General features: G+C 49.0%; 1 protein-coding gene across 1 annotated transcript; it reads left to right on the top strand.

Annotated features, from left to right (window-relative positions):
- On the top strand, positions 1-5,393 carry LOC120699348 (G-type lectin S-receptor-like serine/threonine-protein kinase At2g19130). Its single transcript, XM_039983315.1, has 2 exons — positions 1-281; positions 2,854-5,393. The coding sequence occupies exons 1-2, from the start codon at positions 98-100 to the stop codon at positions 5,118-5,120; spliced, it is 2,451 nt and encodes an 816-aa protein (XP_039839249.1). The 5' UTR covers positions 1-97; the 3' UTR covers positions 5,121-5,393.
- Positions 5,394-20,528: the final 15,135 nt, after the last annotated feature.

Below are 20,528 nucleotides of genomic sequence, written 5' to 3'. Positions count from 1 at the left end.
TCATAAAAAGGGCTCACACCCGGCCACAGTGTTTATCTCATCAAATTGCTTGGAATATCTCTCTCTCTCTCTCTCTCATCCATTATCTGCGGCATCCATGGAAACCACCATTAGCGCTCTTGGTCCGGGTGCACTACTCTACATGTTAGTCGTATTGGTTCTGTCTTTACAAGGATCTCATGCAGAAGCTACTGATGTGATTACAGCAACGCAGCCGCTCTCCGGGCAACAGAAGCTGGTCTCCCAGGGCGGCAAGTTCGCTCTGGGATTTTACCAACCAAGTAATTAACTTCTTCACCCATCCGACTTGAACATATGCCAATGGATATTGTCGTTTTTCTTTCGTTCCGATATGTCATGCTGTTCTGGTTTTGTTTTCTCTGTTGTTTGATCAAAGGTGTAATGATCCCTTAAATCACGAAAATTATTTCCCATGCATGTACTACCTCCAAGTCAATTTATTTGACGTTAATGAACTAACAAACGTCAAATAATATTATGAGTTGGAGGGAGTACATATTATCTCGTTAAGAAGAGGAAAAGTGACAAGCATATATTATACAATCCATGCTGCTAATTATAGTGGTACATAACTATTATTCATGTTCTAGAGCGAGCTATCACAATTACTAAAGAGTAAATTTCACCGGCGGTCTTGAACTTGTTCCATGTTCTCATCCCGGTCCCGGTACTTGCAAAACGCGCATTCAGCACCCTAAACTTGCTCTATTGTATTGTATCACTGCCGGTCCAAACGGCCCCTGTGCGTGTCCGCTCGCTAATTCACGGTGGCCGCCGGCATTCTGCAGCAGCCGCCCCTGTAGCAGCAGCAGCAGGCCGTCATCGCGCGCGTGGACGCAGACGCTTGCGCACCCGCATCGCCGGCTGCGAACCACGGGCAGCAGCTCAATTGGAGCGACTTCCTTGCCGACTTCGCGTCACCGTGTTCCTGTGCCTCCTACACGAACTCCGGGAGTGCCAGCTGCAGCGCGATGCTGGTGGTCTCACCATGCCCCGCGGCGCCTAGCCCGCTTCGTCTCCTCGCGCGCTGCCGTCCTCGTCTCCGACGCCTCTTCCCACTATGCCGTCCTCGTGCTCCCGGACAATGACTCCGCGCTCGGGCTCGGGGAGAAGGTGCTGGCGGCCTCAGCTCGGCCACAGCGCAAGCATGGCAGGAGCAGGTGCACAGCGGCCACCAGCCTCTGCTCCGCGTCGCCGGGCGGGTTCGCGGCCATCTTCATGACCACGAGGTGAGCAGCGGCCGTAGCGCGGTCGCCGTCGGCTATGGCGGATGCTGTGGACGACGAGACAGAGTTTGCCGGCGACCTTGATATGGGCACTGAGTTGTTGTTGCTCGTCGCGCTCGCCATGGGAAGAGACGGCAGCGATGCAGCGGTGATGGATTTGAGCTCCTGCATCGTGTTTCCCCACGCTGAGGTTGTGACCATGGAGCCGCACGCGCTCCCCTCCGCCTCTGCCTCAGCGTAGTCATCGTCGCCCAGCAGCTGTTTCTTGAGCTCCTGCAGCAACACCATCTGATGGTGCGGCCGGTCATCGCAGGCCTCGCAGGCGGTCGCCCCGGCCGCCGCGTCCTGTCGCAGCTGATGCTGCGGTTGCCGCCTCACCGACGACACCTGCGCCGCCGACCCGACGCCGTAGCCGTAGGCGTAGCCCCAGCGAGGGTCGCACCATGCGGGGTCCATGCCGCCGAGGACGCCTAGAGCACGCAAGGATAGCAAAGGAAGCCGCACAGGAGCAGGCAACCCATCATCCACGGGTATCTCAACTCCGAGGAGAACAACCCCACCATGGCCGACAACTTGGTGAGGATGTGGTGCGGAGGTGGCCGGAATTCAGCTGAAGAGCGGGACCAGTGGCGGCGGCGTGCCGGCGTCTCGATTCCAAGCGAGGCGGCAGTACTTCGGTGGCCGACGAGTGACGGGGAGCGGTGGAATCAGTTCACCTCGACATGGGGAAGCTCGTGGTGGTGGTGGATTGAGCCGTCGAGGAGGAAACGACGGCGGCGGGCTCCCTGCAGCTCCGGTGGGCTTTTGCGGCGGCGGCACTGCGCAAAAAGGAGCAGGCGGCAGTAGAGCGTAGGCATGCGGACGAGCGGCAGCAGGGACCCGAGGAGGCAGGGGCACGAGCTTTATGGGTGCGTGGATCGAGGATGGCCGGCGTCAGAAGGGAGGGGATGGGCGAGAGAGGTGCTCGACTCGGGGAGGCCGTTTGGACCGGCAGTGATACAATAGAGCAAGTTTAGGGTGTTGAATGCGCATTTTGCAAGTATCGGGACCGGGATGAGAACGTGGAACAAGTTCGAGGACCGCCGGTGAAATTTACTCATTACTAAATTATATAGTAGACAGTACAAAAATATATACAATGATATGCAGCTCTCCTGTGTATTCGAAGAAAAAAATAGTAGACAGTACAACTTATTACTATATTAATTGCTAAATGTCGGGATCGGGGTCCCTATAGAGAGTTTATGTAGTGGGGGACCAAGTTAATTATCATGCATCATTTATAGATAAGGACCCATGGCATACTTAGTGTCCCCATCGGCTGCATATATAATAGAGTAGATGGTTTACTATGGGTATCTGTTCAATAACTAAACCGACGATAGATGAGCTAAATATCACAATTGGTTGCCTTATATAGTGCTGATGGTAGTCATTGGTTCTTAGAGGTAATAACCATGTCAATACCATCGATGTCAGTTTTTGGGTAGAACCGATGTGACAGCCCAAAGCCGTAATGAAAACGATGGCGATAGCTATATTTGTAGTAATGTATTTAAAGTAAATTGTGTCTTATCCGGTGATGGAAAATTATTTTTTATTATAGGTGGTGGACCCCAAGACAAATGGTACATTGCAATATGGTATAACAAGGTGCAAAAAGTGACTCCGGTGTGGATAGCCAACAGGGAGACAGCGGTCTCCAACCCAGATTCGTCAGTGTTAACTATCTGGACAGATGGTAACCTAGTTCTTCTCAACAAGTCCAGATCCATAGTCTGGTCCAGCAACACCTCAACCACTGCTGGAGCCTCCAATGCCACCATTGTTGCAGTGCTTCTAAATACCGGCAACCTAGTTCTAGCATATGCATCCAATACCTCAAATATGATATGGCAAAGCTTTGATCACCCCACCGACACCGGGCTTCCCGGCATGAAGTTTAGACGGAACAAGTTAACAGGTGTGAGCGACCGCAAAGTCTCATGGAGAGACCATACAGACCCATCTCCAGGAATCTTCTCAATCGTGATGGACCCAAACATAGAGGCACAATACTTGTTGATATGGAACAACTCTCAGCCGTATTTCACCCCTGGGAAGTTCAACCCCCAGACAGGCGCATTTGCTGGCACTCCGTCGATGATGGTGATGTCGCGGCCAAACTCGGTATACTCATTCGAATATGAGGACAACGACAAGGAGGAGTACTTCGTGCTCATGGTCAAGGATGACAACATCTTACTCCGTACCGTGATTGACCCATCCGGTCAACAAAAGGGGATGGTATGGCTGGAGGAGAAGCAAGATTGGATGTTATACTTTGTGGAGCCTAGTGATCTGTGCTCTGTCTACTCCGCTTGCGGGGCTTTCAGCTGGTGCGCCGTGGACAATGTCCCTATGTGCAGCTGCCTTAGGGGCTTCAGCCCGCATAGTCCAACCGAGTGGAGCTCAGGAAACTACACTGGAGGCTGCACCAGGAATGTTCCGTTGCCATGCCGCTTGAGTGGTGGAGGCTCACCATTGATGAGTAGTAGAGATGAGAAGGATAGATTCTACATTACCAACAATGTAAGGTTGCCTGATGGGTCACATGCCGTGCAAGCTACAAGAATAAGTGACTGTGAGGCAGCCTGCCTTCACAGCTGTTCTTGCTTGGCCTACTCTTACAATGGCACCTGCTCTCTTTGGTACAATGATTTGATGAACCTGCAACAAGATTCTGACAACAAAGGAGAAAATATCTTTATCCGGCTTCCTGCTTCTGAGATCCGGCACACCAAATCTGTTAGAGGGCGAAAAATTGGTTTAGCCATAGGAGTCTCTGCACTCGCATTGGGTGTATGCCTTATTGGTGTTTTGTGTCTTCTTAGAAGGAGAAGGATCAAGGCTTCACATAACCTCGACATGAACTTGATGGCTTTCAGGTACAGGGACCTGCAACTAATAACCAAGAACTTTTCTGATAAGCTAGGAGGAGGTTCTTTCGGCTCTGTGTTCAAAGGAGTCCTTCAGGATGGCACTGCTGTGGCAATCAAGAGGCTCGAAGGTGTTCGTCAAGGCGAGAAGCAGTTCCGGGCAGAGATGAGCACAATTGCAAAAATTTATCATGTAAACCTGATTCAGTTGCTTGGGTTTTGCTCGGAGGGAGAGCATCGGCTGCTCGTCTACGAGTACATGCCACATGGTTCACTGGATGGGTGCCTGTTCAAGACTGGCTCTGATGATGTACTGCTTTGGAACACAAGATACCAAATAGCCATTGGCATTGCCAAAGGGTTAGCTTACCTGCACGACAAATGCAGGGATTGCATCATCCATTGCGATATCAAGCCAGAGAATATATTGTTGGACACATCCTTTGTTCCTAAAGTGTCAGATTTCGGACTGGCAAAGCTGCTAGGTCGGGATTTCAGCAGGGTCATGACAACGATGCGAGGAACCATCGGGTATCTGGCACCTGAATGGATAAGCGGCACGGCCATCACCATGAAAGCTGATGTGTTCAGCTACGGGATGATGCTCTTTGAGATCATCTCACACAAAAGAAACATAGAGCATGGTGGGGACCGATGCACGGACAAGTTCTTCCCAATATTAGTTGCAGAGAAAATTCATGAAGGAAATGTGCAGGCGTTGTTGGATGCTGACCTGAGAAGAGACGTCAACTTGGAGGAGCTCGAGAGGGCTTGCATGGTTGCCGGTTGGTGTGTCCAGGAAGACGAGTCCTCTAGGCCGACCATGGGAGCAGTTGTACAGATGTTGGAAGGCCTCCTGAAGGTTACTATGCCACCAATTCCACGATATCTTAAGGTTCTTGCTGAATCTTCGGACCAAGCATCTACTGTCTTGAACAAGCTGGCTGCTGTGTAGTTACAAGCTTGGACTGCGTATACTTATGTTCATCAGAAGACATCCTCATATGTGCTGAGTTTTTCTTTATGTATACACCAGTAAAAAGTTTTCTCATAAAGTATAGTGGATCATTATTTGTGCTTTATTGATTCAGATATAAATCAGCTCAAAAGAAAGCAAGAAAAATGTGTTCGTTTTACCGCAAGCATATACGTAAAGAAACACTAGTTCCAAATTTTCAGGTTGCCTATTTGAGAATGCAGTGAAACTGAAACTGTAATACGGAGCACCAGTCCCATCTAGATCCTGAAGAAAACTATTGCAACAATGGATGTCCATAATACCCAAAAAAACTGGACACTATCAGCAAGAAAAGTTCAATACAACGAGCAACTTTGGGGATCTGTATCTGACTTGGCATCATCAGACAACAGAGTTCGTCGACCAGTCAGGCAACTCCTTAATATTTCCAATATGCTGTCACGCAGAAGTACGGAAAAAATTCCGTGCAGGAGGCCTGTAAAACAGTCAATCTTGAAATCAATCCCAGTTTCGCACAAAAGAAACGTGCCACGTGGCCAAGTGGATGAATGTTAAAGCCTGAAAGTATTCTACCTGAAACAATGGTATTAGTTCAGATAAAAATCTTCAGAAATGAGAACACTCTGAACATGGCCAGAGCTTGTTAGCCCAACTAGATCTGATTTCATTCAACTCCATTTGGGCCAAAGGGCAGTTTACATATATATATAGACTCCAACGGCAGCATATTCTACGGAATAGAATATGCTCCTAGACACTTAAAAGACACCTAAACAGCCACAGGGGGCTAGAAAAACCTCTGTGTGATCTCATCGATGGTCGAGATCACCCGGGGGGGCTATACCTAGCCCTAACTAGTAGTATAGATAAATATAGGGATGCACTATTGTGAGACTTATCTAACAATCTCCCCCTAAGTCTCACATAGTAGTCCGAGTTCCACGGTGGTCGTCGTGGGCGTTGGTGGAGAACCTGCTGGAGCTGGTGAAGAAACTCGGCAGGGTCGATGGCGACTCGGATGCTGGAGTAGGCAGACTCGCTGTAGAAGAGCTGCCGACTCCTCCGGATGCTTCAAGGTGGATGTAGTCGACGACGCAGCATTGGGTCGTCGAAGTGGAAGTAAGCGGTGGTGGTCGTCGTGGGAGGAGAGAACTCTGATCCTTTCTCTCCCCCTTTTGCCGCCACCAGGCGAAGTTCGATGTTCTCGTCCAACAGGAACAGAGCCAGCTCGACCTTCTCGTGCGACGCGTCACGAAAATGGCCACAGCGCATTGCCTGTGGGCAGTCCTTGAACACGGCTTGGACGAGAGGGGAGCGGTGTTGGCCAGGGTGCCGCTCCAAGCGGTGAGGCCCTGGGTCGGCTCCGGAGTGGATGCCGAGCGCGCCGAGTCAGAACTTGGTCTTGACATAGTCCAGGCCACGCGAGCCCAAGCTCAACGTGCCCCTACTCCATGCGCATCTTGTTTGTGCCTTTGGCTTGGAGTCGAAGTCGGGGCCGAGGTCGGAGTTGCGGTCGCGATCCAAACGCCGGTCAGTGCAGTCCAACTGCCGCTGCCAAGCGCGATCCACCTCCAGGCGCCGCTGATCGACTTCCAACTTGCTGTGCTCTTCCAGCGACTCATGGTGTGCCGCCGTGAGCCTCGTGACTAGAGTCTCCAAGACCTGGTGCTCCTGGATGGGGAGCGAGTGAAGGTACGCCTCCTCGACCTTGTGGAGCATGCCGGTCTTCACCAGTCGTCCAAGCTTTGCCTTGCTGCCGCGGAGCTTGCCATGGTCGCCGCGTCCAATGCGGCCGAAACCATGGCCAAATCCTCCGTGGTCCCGAGTACGGTCTTCCCCGTGCTCGGCTTTGCGATCCCGAGCAGCAACCGCCTTGCGCAGTGCCTGCTCGCCTTCGCGAACGCATGCAGAGTCGAGACCAGAGTCGAAGTCAAGGTCGGAGTCGTGGTCGTAGTCCAACTGCAGGTGCCGGCCAGCGCGGTCCAACCGCTGTTGACGGTCGCGCTCCACCTCCAGGCTCCGGTCGTCCTCGGGGAGCTTGCCGAGCCTTATGAGCGCCACTCGTGCATCGGACTCCTGTAGTACCGCCCACACATCGGGGGTCTGCAGCGCCATCTGCACGTTGGCCTCCGAGTCGATCGCCTCGGTCGCGTCCAGCCGCAGAGTGACAGCGGCAGCTGTCGTGGCCTCTGCCGCTGCTGTGGCCTCCACCACAGCCGCAGCCTGCCACTCCATCTCGGCTCTGTGTGCAACCTCTGCCTTCATAGCCTCCAGCGCCTCACGCGCGGCCTCCGCTGCAGCACGCTGCTGGGCCGCCACCACCGCGACCAGGAGCTCATCCTTGGCTGCGCGTGCCGCCGCCTCCGTGGTTGCCATGCGCACCGCGCGAGCCATCCGAGCTGCTGTCTCCTCCCAAGCCTCGGTGTGCTGCCGAGCCCGGCAAACCGCGCGCGCCGTCTCCTCCTTGCGTGCAGCCGCTGGCTCCGCCACGCGGAGTGCTGCCATAGCGTTGTCCACTTGGTGCCGCGCCTCGGTGATGCGCGCAGCAGCCGCACGCCACGCCCTGCGCCGCTGTGATACTGCCTCCTCCTCTGCCTCCTGGCGTCGCAACTCCTCCCGACGCGACACACGTCGTGTTGTCTCCACCTCCTCCTCCCGCGACTCCACTGCAACCTCCTCCTTGGCCGCCGCCCAGCGACACATCACGCTTGATGTGTGGGAGGGGGCGTGCAAGCACCTCGTGCTGGCTTCATCGGCCACACGCCCTGCGCGATCCGCACACTCCACGCCGAGTGCCGGATCGGTACCAGCTGCACGCCTGTTGATGCTCACTAATGATCATTTTCAGGCGTCAACTTGATCAGAAAATCATGAGAGTTTGCATTTTTTACAGGCATCTTTATCCAAATAAATTCCTAAACCACACTTCACCTTCTAGAATATGCAAAATATGTTTTTGAGCTAATATGCGGGTTACAAGCACACTTTGGTCCGACATGAAATCACAGAAAATATCATAGGACCAATTCAGGCTCAAACGGACCAAGTGTAGCCCAAGAACCACGCCAGACCGGCTTAGGAAAGGCCATACCCCAGAGTTAGGACAAGAGGAGGCACATGACAGCCTGCTGGACGAAGCTGGGGGCGGTTGGCGCCCCTGGGCTGTCGTCCGACCCCCCAGGTCGGCCGACTAGGCCCGTGGGCCCCACCGCCTCAACTTCGCCACATGTCGCCCCCGCACTGGTTGCTTAAGGTGGTTCTGCAAGTCTCAACTCGTGGCTCCCTCCTATAAATACAAGGGGGTAGAGATTAGAAAACACACACAGTCACAGACACACACACACACACACACACACACACACACCCCACACTCACCTCTCATCTCAAGCATTCTTGCTTAGTCTATAGGCTTAGTGGAGCTTAGGAGAAGTTTAGGAGTCATCGAGTCTCCGGAGTTGCTCGGGAATTCTGTTATGGGTTCATCTCTAGTTCTCTCTTATAATATTCGGTCATTTGTAATAGAATTAGACTATGGTTACCTCTATCTGCTCGAAGTATGTTCTGAGTTATCGGATATATGCTTCTTGATCTAGTTGCTTTATCATTGGATGCTAGCTTGGGGGAGGTCCCCTCCCCTAAGTCAATTGTATCCTTTATTTGCTTTTGAATAAATTCGATAAAAACTTTTGAAACAAAATAAATATTTATTGCTTTATTTTTCTTCATTCATGCACGGTAAGAATGTTTTAACTTCTCATGAAAGTTGAAAAGGATGAGTTTTGCTTTGTTCGACCTTGTCTGTTGTGTCTAGTTTGGCAATAAAGTTCTCTTAAGTTTAAGTCTATTGGCTATGTAAATGCTTTGCCAATGAATCGGAAAGTTCTGTGGGATGCATATGCTTGATCTGAGTCTAAGTTGTTGTGAGTATAGATATGATAAATAAAGTTGTACAATCTTGCTCTAGTGATACTTGAAACCTAGAGTTTTTTTTTTGTTTTCGAAAAGTCAAAAAGGCAAGTTCCTTAGTGATAAGTAAGTCCTACCAGAGCCATGTGTCACATACCATGAGAAAAACCTTACACATATGTTGCTTGACATTCTGTTGAGTTTTGTCAAATTTTGTGACCCTAGTGAGAACCTTTTCGTGCTTTCTCGATCACAAGCATGCACACATCTCCATCCATTTGCGACATTCCTACATTGGGAATTAGCATCACCATCATCCACCAAAAAAAGCTCCATGCTTTGGTAGACTCTCTCTTAGAACATCCCCGAAATAAGATGTTAGATTAAGGTTACCCCAAAAAGAGAAAAGATGGCATGCCAAAGAAGCATGACCAAAAAAAGAAAGGTAGCCATGTCTCAAAAAAAGACAGAGAAAGAAAAAGAAGGGGATGATACAAGAGAGAGAACCAATGCTTTAAGGAATAAGCTGTGGCAGAACCAGTTTGAAATATACCAGTTCGAGTGCATTAAATATCTAAACGCACTTCAACCAGTATAATCATTGGTCTGTCGGGTAAAATCCCAATGAAACCACTTGATATCGGATCGTAACACAAGTATACATCCCACACGAAGGCAAGTCAGAGATACAACAGTTCCACAATATTTTACATCACATAGATAAAAAGTGTAATTTACATCAGAGTTTTGAAGATAGTAAGCCGAATCTCTAGCTTTTACAAGTTTTATTCCAAAGGAAACTAGAGAAGTTTCAGAAAAGCAGACTATAAGAAAGAAGTTCTGCAGCGGAAAGTAAAACACGACTATATACAACCGTCGTAGAGTAGATGTCATGATAAGCCCAAACATGACATCATTCAGCAAGATCATCGTTGGTCGAAGATGGTTCCTATTCCATAGACCAACCAGTAGGTAAAACACTAGCCCAAGTCATACTAGTGTTTGACTCCTCACAAGTCATTCCTGAAAACAAGTCATAGGCAAGACTGAGTATGCTAATACTCAGCAAGACTGACCCGTCTAAGGGTATATAACAGCCCTTTAACTAGACATGCAAAGCTTTTGAAGGTTCTGGGATTTCTTTTGCTGAAAAGCAACAAAGAGTAGATCATTACTTTCAAATTTTAGCATTCAGATTCTAGTTTGATTAACCAGTATAGGTAAGCACCTATCTATACAAACATGGTAGAGGATTTAATTACATCCAATAAGATTAAGTATCATAATTGTTCCACGTCTTACTCTATGTGGCAAAGGGATCAAGCAGTCTCAATTTTCGCCTACAAGCATAGACACGTGTAAACATTAGTCCGAGCCGTGGTCGGCTCCCAGGGACGACTCTTGCATCGGGTTTAAAGAGCCGATCGAGTCCCGGTGTCAGATTGGATCTGCATATCCAGATGGTAATGGATAAAGCAAATAACTGCAAAAACTGCTTCAATTAAATCTAGCTAATCTAATCCACGACGGTAAAAGCTTCACTGCTAGATCGGAACATCCTACACGTAGTTAGTCCTAACGAGCGTAAAAGATAACCGAATCTTGACCAGAAAAGAGGCCTAAGAACAAGCGAAAGCCGATTCCCGGATCAATCCATATTAAGATCAAGGCAAAGCATCTAATACGTCACCGGATCGTCCAACCCGTTTGCAAGGCCTAAACTAGCAGATATTACGCCAATTCTTAAGTATAAAAACTAACCATATCAGATTAGATCTACTAGATAAAAAAGGAGCAGAGTGTCATCTCTACGCGACTAATTCCATGCAACGAGAATTAGTATAAGATTAAAACATGATCGCGCAGAGATGACATGATGTTCGTAGATGATAAGCAACAAAAGCACGATGAATCTACTAAAAATCATGCTACGAAAATCAGGATAACTAGCACTACTCGCCATCAAAAACGCTTCAGTACGAGTAATACCAAGGTAAAAGCAAGAACAACGCTGCCCTGATCGCAAGAAGCGATCAGGGCAGCATGGCACTTACTTGGACGAAACCCTAGAATTAGGGGTGGCGGTGCGCCGAGAGTTGTTGTTTGCAAAACGTGATGACGTTCTTCCCTGACAAATGTCATAGAGTACATATTTATAGTCCGAAGACTTGGACAACAATCTAAACTAACATGTCCATATTGGACTCTATCTCTAACTCAAACTGAACTAAATCTAAAGATACATGGCCCATATGGCCCAAACGCTCACGCAGGAGCCGATTCGTAAGCCTCCTTTAATTTCTTCATTAAGCCCAACTCACTCGCTGCCCATTAATTAACCTGTTAATTTATGGCGATAACACATGCCCCCCTGGTTTTGGCAATGATAATTCCAAAACCACTTCGTCGCTTCATCTTCCCGTTGATGCTCATTAAAACGCACTATAACCACCATGGAAGACGCAACATCTCTGCAATTGGCTCCTCGTGGAATGTGAAAGTGCCGATTCATCTTCTATTTTTTTCCTTATTTAATCTCACCCTGAACCGACTCCTTTCGCCACAAATTCATCTTCCTCCCTCAGCCAACAGCGCATAAAACCCCAACTTCCTGTAGCCATGGCGATCTCCTCCTCCTCTGGCTCCAACTCAATCGGCTCTCCTCTCTCCCCCTCTTCCTCGAGTTCCTCTGCCTCTTCCCTCGACCCCATCTCCGAGAGCCGGGAACCGACGCCAGAGTATGATCCGACAGCGGCGCACGAGGCACTCGCTCCTCTGCATTGGGACGCAGAGGAGTTCGACTTCGAAGTCGTCTCCGAGGACGATGAACCCAAGACCGACGACGAAGACCTCCGACTCCTGTTCCAGGAAGAGCCGGAGGAGAACAGCGACGATTGTTTCTCCTAGGACGGAGCCAACTCCTCCTCGGAAGAAGAAATCGACTCCTCCTCTGTTGAGGAGGACCCGATGGCCGAAAGGGCCTTCCGGTTCCTTGGCTCCTCCGAGGAGGAAAGCAAGGAAAATAGTGATGGCGGCGGCGGGCGGCTGGAGCGGCGACGACGAAGCCAGCAACGGCAGCAGCGCCGACGACGGCGACGACATCAGCGGCGGAGACGTGCCGGCCCGAAGCCCCAAGCGCCGTAGGCATTAGGCACCTACGGGTGGTAGGAAGTACTGTAGGAGTAGTACTGTAGCATAGATTGAGCCGAAGGATTCGTTCCTTTGTCAAATCGGTTCTTTCCCTTGTAAAGACTTTACCTTTAATGAATAAAATCCCTCATCTCTTAGTTTCTTGCTCGGACAACCCTCCAAAAGCCGATGGCACCGCATCGAGCTTTACCAATAACCAAGAGCCGACAGAATTCAAAATTTGAAGCAACCAGTATAAGAACAGAACATCATCTCCACTTTGAACCCAACTCGAAATAGATATCCAAATCCGAGCGCAATTCGAGAATCCCGCTTCATAAGTTTGAAAAAAAACTCACAGCATCCAAAACTTGAACCAGAGCCCGCAAAACAACCAAACCCTAAGTTAGTAGATCTGAACCATGGCGGACTCTGAAGCTCAAAAAGCGAGATCTCCAAACGTCGATACGGCAATCTTCGGCCTGAAGGTAATATTCAGCCCATCCTTTCAACTTTTTTCAGCTCATCAATCCTCCGAATAAATTAAGCTCTGAAATATGACACCATATACAAATTTCTGAATTTTTGAAACTCCAGGCTTCAGACATCCTTTTGCCACATCCTTCCAATCTCAACTCCTTTTGTCTTGGTCCACAAGCTTATGAAAATCCCACGAATCTGATCTCCTGTGAAGCGAATAGAATCCCTTTCATGAGTCAATACATTAATTTAAATTCCTGGGCCGACTGCTTAAGAGCCTGACCTAATCCACCTGAAAGCTAGATTACATGGTATAGCAGAGTAGCAAAAACCTATATGCCCTTGTGGCAAGAACTGAACATAGCTGATGCACTTAGTCTATCATTATCCCCCCTAGATAAAGATGAAAACCTTCTGAAGACCATCGGCTATTTCTGGTCCGACGCTCTGAACTGTTTCCTCTTTGGTCATGGACCCATGACCCCTACTCTGCTATATGTTACCATGATTACTAGCCTAGACATTAGGTCCCCTGATCCTGCAGCTCACAGAATGGTAGAAGTCCCCTTCAAACTTTCATCTAAAACAGACTGCACAAACTGCAGCACTTACATGAACCAGCACATGAAAACGAAAGGTCCAGTAGGTAAAAAGGAACACACAACCTTTCTAAATCTTTGGTTAGAACATTTCATCTTCTGTGGTCCTTCCTTAGCCCCAACCAAGAATTATCTTCCTTTGGCTTACCATCTGGCCCATGGCAACCACACCAGCCTAGGCAAGCTTTTCCTCGGAGAAACATACAGATGTCTCCATTTGATGACAACTAGCTTGCCCAGCCAAAGGAAACTCAGAACTGAAGGCCCTTGGTGGTTCATTCAGTTATGGGCACAACTCTACTTCCAGCACCAGATTCCAAACTTTCAAAGCCTAGCCAAGAATTCCTTCCCTGACGAGAATGGCAAGCCAATTAGATGCACCAGCTATGGCCAAGCCCTATTCAGCCTCCCTAGCAGTAAACTGAACTCAACAGATGCAGCAAAATGGTTTAGAGTTTTCTACAAAGGCCTAGAGAATCCCCTCTACTTTCCATTCACTGAATCTGAAGCCTTTGAGAACCCAACTACCTTCAGGCTGGATAGTTTTGCCGATGACAACAGCACTCGGCATCTATATTCTCTAATGATCTGACCTGGCTTCCTTCCTGTCGGCATAAGCACTTCCAATAGAATCATCAAATCAGGTTACGAAACCTATCAACCAGTCATAGCAGCTCGGCAATTCGGCCTAGGACAAGTCCCTCCCCACTTCCATATTCACCACCTGGTGGAGAGTAGAGCCGATCTACCTGACGGTCTTACCAGTTCAAGATGCTACAGCATGTTTGACAATCTCCACATTCCAATACCAGCCGATCTATCCTTTACTCCCTCGTCAACCGGCTTTAACACATGGTGGGGAATGTGGAAAACTCATGTATTCAGAAGAGCTTTAGGCCCTCTATTGCAACAAATTGATCCTGAATATACAATCCCAGAGGCAGAGGTACTAGATCCATGCACCTATTCTTTCTAAGCCTTCTATTGCTTTACTTGGCTAACCTGGCACACCTTGTTTACAGCAACAAGATGAGCCATTCCACTTTCTCCCAACCGCTCCTAATGTTCTTATTTGCAAGGGATCACCGCCAATGAAGAAAGTGATAATGACTGTTCAGCCAGACTCACCCCAGTCGGCCTCTAAGCGGAGACAAATCTCTGGAAGTGCTGTGTAACGTCCCACCTCCCCGAGGCCAGGCCCGCTTACATCTGGCTGCTTTCTAGGACATAGACTGTTCTCACAGACCAACACCAGTCTTTTCTGCACACTTTGTCCTCACTCGTGCGCACCCGGGAAGAACATCCCGGTCGGTCACCCATCCCCAAATTTCTCCGGGCCAAGCACGCTTAACCTCGGAGTTCTTTGGAGATCGGCTTCCGGAAAAGAAGTTGCAACTTGTTGGTATGAGTATCCTATTAATCCTATTAAGCCCTGGGCCGGGGTGTCACATGCTCACCCCCTTAAGAGACCGACGTCCTCGTCGGTCAATCCCAAGCCAGGAACGTCCTCTCTTGGCCACGTCCCGTACAACCAGTACCAGCAGCCCATGTGCCACGTCCGTGCGTCCAGTGCCAACGGTCCCTGTGCCACGTCCGTGCGTCCAGTGCCAACGGCGCATCCCAGATGCCCGCGCACTGACCCGCCACGCGCCCGTGCACATGCCGGTGGCATCTGCGCCCCCACGCGCCCGTGCTCATGCCTCCGCACTTACGCCCGTACGTGCCCGTGAAACCGTGAGAGTCGGCTCTGATACCATTCTGTAACGTCCCGCCTCCCCGAGGCCGGGCCCGCTTACATCTGGCTGCTTTCTAGGACATAGACTGTCCTCACAGACCAACACCAGTCTTTTCTGCACACTTTGTCCTTACTCGTGCGCACCCGGGAAGAACTTCTCGATCGGTCACCCATCCCCAAATTTCTCCGGGCCAAGCACGCTTAACATCGGAGTTCTTTGGAGATCGGCTTCCGGAAAAGAAGTTGCAACTTGTTGGTATGAGTATCCTATTAATCTTATTAAGCCCTGGGCCGGGGTGTCACATGCTGCTCCCCGAGTCCCAACTAAGAAAAAGAAGATCTTCACACGATGAATCATCAAGAAGACAGCACAGCCTCCCTCAGATCGATCAGAATCCAATACCAACCAGGTAATTCACTCTCTGAAACTTTTCTGAAAAATTCATTTCTTATGCACATGTACTCTGGTTGATTGTAATCTTTCCTCCATGACACAGCTGAAGACATCTTTAGCACTAGAAGCCCATCACAACAGAGAACCGCCGCTCATGAAGTCGATACTGGAACAACTGAAGTCCAAGAACAGCGAGAACCACCCATCATCCCAGCAGAAATTCGCAGTGAAGAAACTGCAACAGCCGATGTCGCTGTTGTTGCCCCAACTGAGCCGATCACACTCGGACCGACCATCGCTTCTTTCTCACAACAGGTAACACCGCATGAGCCGATTCTAAATCAGCCGATAACTCTGTTGATATACCTCGCTCCCAAAACTAACTCTGATATCTCCATAGGGCTTCAATATTTCAGATTTGCTCTCCTTTGACCCGGCATCAATGGGTCTGATCGCCCCTGGAGCGAAGGTACCACCACCACAGCAGCCGATTGACCTCGCGGATCAGCTTCAACACATCAAAAATCTGCTATCTGCTCCAATCAGTACCCTGGTCGATGACTCCAGCGAAATACAGAAAGTCCTCGAGCAGATAGAATCCCAACTCCCAGAGTCACTTCGGGTCAAGCTCTGGCCAGCCGGCCATCTTCCCTTCTTTCGGGCAGAGGTGAAAGCAGCGCAACAGAGGATAGAACTAAGGCATTCTCAAAATCCTCTGAAAGCCGACATCGCTGAAAAGTGCAAGATGCTAAACCAGAAGAAGGCAACTCTGGATGCCAAAGCCGATATCTCAGCGAGTACAAGGCGACTCAGCCTCTTGGAGAAAGAACTGGCAGAACTCGAAGAAAAAGTCTGCACCACACAGAGACTGATCCAAGAGGAGAATGACTCGATTGCAAACTCCAAGCAAGAAGCCCAAGAAATAACCGACCAAATACGGGCAGAGTTTGCAGAAATCAACACCTTGAGTCAACAGATAGTAACGGGCTTTGACAAAGACGATGAAGCAGTCATAGCAAGAGCTGACGCCATACGCGCAGAAGCCATCCATGCCATAAAAGGATTCCTGAACTAGTAGAATAATTTAGAAAACATTTAACGTTGCCTGTTAAACTGAAACCCGTATCTATTAAAAACATCTTAAGTAGATGGTTACACATCGGCTGCCTTGCTTCTCATATAATTTTTACTTGCTGGCCAACTCAAAGTGTTGGCCTCTCTCACTTTTGCTTTTTTTTTACTGGCCAACTCAACGTGTTGGCCTATCTCATTTTTGCTTTTTTTTACTGGCCAACTCAACGTGTTGGCCTATCTCATTTTTGCTTTTTTTACTGGCCAACTCAACGTGTTGGCCTATCTCATTTTTTTTACTGACCAACTCAACGTGTTGGCCTTTTATAATGCAGCCAGATGGATCTCATCGGCTCTTGTTAGTCGCCTTCCCACATGCTCGGAAAATATTTCTTGAGGTGTTGGCCATTGACGGCTACAGGAAACTTGACACCATCTAATTCTTCAAGTATGTACGCATTTCCAGGCATGACCTGATCAACCTTGTACGGTCCATGCCAAGTAGGAGACCACTTACCATACTTCCTGTTTTTAGTTCCCAATGGTAGCACTGCCTCCCAAACTAGGTCTCCAACCTGGAATTCTTTCGGCTTGACCTTTTTGTTGTATGCACGAGCAACTTTAGCCTTGTTTTCCTTGATCTTCTCGAGTGACCAAAGTCTTAGCTTTGTAAGATCCTCCACATTATCGCTCATCAAGGCTGCATACTCTTCAGCCGATAGATCATTCTGAAATTCAACACGCCTTGATCCGGCCGTGATCTCCCATGGCAACACAGCGTCTTGACCGTAGACCAGATGGTATGGTGACGTTTTGATGGATCCATGACATGAAATACGATATGCCCACAAAGCCTCTGACAACACCTCATGCCAGCGCCTGGGATATTCATCGATCTTCCTTTTGATTAGCTTGATAAGGCTCTGGTTGGATGCTTCAGCCTGTCCATTAGCCAGGGCATAATACGAGGATGATTTGATCAACTTGAACCCCGTGTCATCGGCAAACTTTCTAAATTCCTCCGATATAAAGACCGATCCTCCATTGGTCGTAATGGTCTGAGGAATCCCAAACCTATGAATGATGTGCTCTTTAACGAAACTGATCACATCTTTCGATGCCACCGACCTCATGGGTACTGCCTCCACCCATTTTGTGAAATAATCCGTGACAGCTAACACCCATTGGTGACCTTTGCTAGATGGTGGGTTAATCTGGCCAATCATATCCATGGCCCAACCCCTGAACGGCCATAGCTTAATGATAGGATTCATTACTGATGTCGGCACCATCTGAATCTTGCCGAATCTCTGACATGCCTGACATCCCTTGTAATATTTAAAGCAATCCTCAAGCATGGTAGGCTAGTAATATCCCGATCGTCTAATCAGCCATTTCATCTTATGAGCCGATTGATGAGTACCGCAGGCTCCTTCATGAACCTCATGCAAGAGCCGATTCAACTCCGAAGGCCCCAAACATTTAAGCAGCAGTCCTTCCAAAGTCCTGTAGAACATGTCATCCCCTATCAGAACATACTTCATAGCTTTGAGACTTATCCTTCTGGGTGCCCCCCAAGCCGAATCCTTCAAATAATTGAAGATATCGGCTCTCCAGTCTCCAGGTTCTAGAAACTGAACCTCTACATCGACCCCATCAACTGTTTCCTTGTATCCGGAAGCCATCTGTGCCAAGTCATTGGCTTCACTGTTCAAAGTCCTTCGTATCCAGTGGAAATTAATGTACCTGAATTGTGACATCAACTCACGGCACTGCATCCATATTGGAAAAAGAGGCTCGCTCTCACATTTATATTCTTTCGTGAGCTGAGAAATCACCAGTTTCGAATCACAAATATTTCCACTGCTTCTGCACCAGCTTCCAGGAGTAATTCCATTCCCTTGCGAACGGTCTCATACTCTACTAAATTATTGGTGCATGGAGTAGCCATCCTGATGGAAAAAGAATAAGTCGCCCCACGAGGCGATACCAAAAGAATTCCTACGCCGCACCCATCATCACAAGCCGATCCGTCGAAAAACATAGCCCAGGCACGTATAAAAAGTGCAGACACGTCAGTGTTGACCCTGTCTGCAATGAGATCCGCCAGTGCTTGTCCCTTGACTGCCTTTGCAGGTTGATATCGGATATCGAATTCTGACAACGCAAACATCCATTTTCCTAGTCGGCCTTTTAGAATAGGAGCCAACAGCATATGCTTGATGACATCCGATTTACATATGATGATCGTTTCTACCGAGAGCAAAATATGTCGAAGCTTTGTACATGTAAAGAATAAACAAAGGCAAAGCTTTTCAATCTCAGGATACCTAGTCTCGGTGTCCAACATGCACCTGCTGAGGTAGAAGACAACCCTCTCCTGATCGTCATGTTTCTGAATCAGAACCGAGGCGATGGAAGTGTCACCCACGGACAGGTACACGTAGAAAGGCCTGTCCTGTTGAGGCGGAACCAATACTGGAGGCTTCGACAAATATTCCTTGATTTCATCAAGAGCCTGCTGCTGTTCTGCCCCCAAGTGAAACTCATCCTCGGACTTGATCTTCACCAGACCCAGGAACGGCTCGATACGCCCAGACAGATTGGAAATAAATCGTCTGACAAAGTTGATTTTGCCGATGAGCTTCTGTAACTCCTTCTTCGTAGTAGTCAGCTTCATTGTCTTTACCGCTTCTTGACTCTTTAAGCCGATCTCGATTCCTCGCTCATGTACCAGGAATCCTAAGAATTGACCGGCCGATATGTCAAAGGCACATTTCTTCGGGTTCATTTTGAGCCCAAACTTCCGAGTCCGCTCCAAAACCTTACGCAAATCTTCCAGATGCCCCCCAGCCAATGTGGACTTGACCACGACATCATCAATGTAGATTTCTATCAGCTTGCCGATGAGATCATGAAAAATGTAATTCATGGCGCTTTGATACGTTGCACCGGCATTTTTCAATCCAAAGGTCATAACCAAATACTCGAACAAGCCGACCGCGCCTGGTACTCTGAACGCGGTCTTGCTTATATCCTTTAGGACTACAAAGAACTGGTTTTAGCCGGTGTTACCATCCATAAAGCTCAGCATTTTGTGACCGGCAGCGGCGTTGATCAATGTTTCTACCACGGGCATCGGATATTCGTCCTTTGGCGTCGCTCTGTTGAGGTCTCTGAAATCCACGCAGACTCTCCATCGGCCATCCTTCTTCTGTACAGGGACCACACTGTAGATCCACTCTACATACCTACATGGCCTGATGAACACTGCGTCCAACATCTTTTGCACCTCTTTCTTGACCTCCTCCAGGACTTCAGCCTTCATCTGCCTTGCTCGTTGTTGAAACGGCCGAAATCCTTTCTTAAGCGGGAGCCGATGTTCGACGATGCTTCTATCCAGACTAGGCATTTCAGTATAATCCCACACGAAACAATCCCGGTATTCCCTCAACAGTGCTATCATCGGCTCACGCAGGCTCGAGTCTAGCTTCTTGCTGATAAATGTTGGTCGCGGCTTATCCCCGGGACCGATATCAACTTCCTCCGAATCGTCAGCTGATGTAAACACGTACCCCAACTTGCCATCGCCTGTAAAATCGACTGTGGATGCAGGCGACTTGTCATCATCTGCCACATTGACAGCAAACACGGGGAGATGACAAAAGAAAATTTTCGGCCGACCGCACGGGCCGGCCGTCTCTATATTACCCCTCGGAACTGAATGCTCATTAACTAACCAACTGCCAGAGCAGGCTAAAGTCTGTCCGCAATGTAACAGTTTCGACTCTAAACAAGAATTGTCTATTTTTTGGGGCCGGTTGCTGGGACCGGCCTCTCTAAACCTGCTAGGCTCCGTAGTGTGCCAGGATGTATTTATTCTGTGAGGCCAGTGGATAAGACCAGCCTCAATTCATTTTTTGTCGCTTCGATCCGATCACAGTCTTCCAGCGCGATCCCTGAGATCGGCTCTTGCCCTTCCGCGTCCCAAGCGTTCATGTCTGCGAGCGAAACCTCGCTGGAGTCATCTGCACGGACCACCTCCACTTCATCGCCATCCCATTGGACCA

The sequence above is a fragment of the Panicum virgatum genome, chromosome 3K (assembly GCF_016808335.1).
Source record: "Panicum virgatum strain AP13 chromosome 3K, P.virgatum_v5, whole genome shotgun sequence".
Lineage (NCBI taxonomy): Eukaryota > Viridiplantae > Streptophyta > Magnoliopsida > Poales > Poaceae > Panicum > Panicum virgatum.
This window is presented reverse-complemented; position numbering and strand designations above follow the sequence as displayed.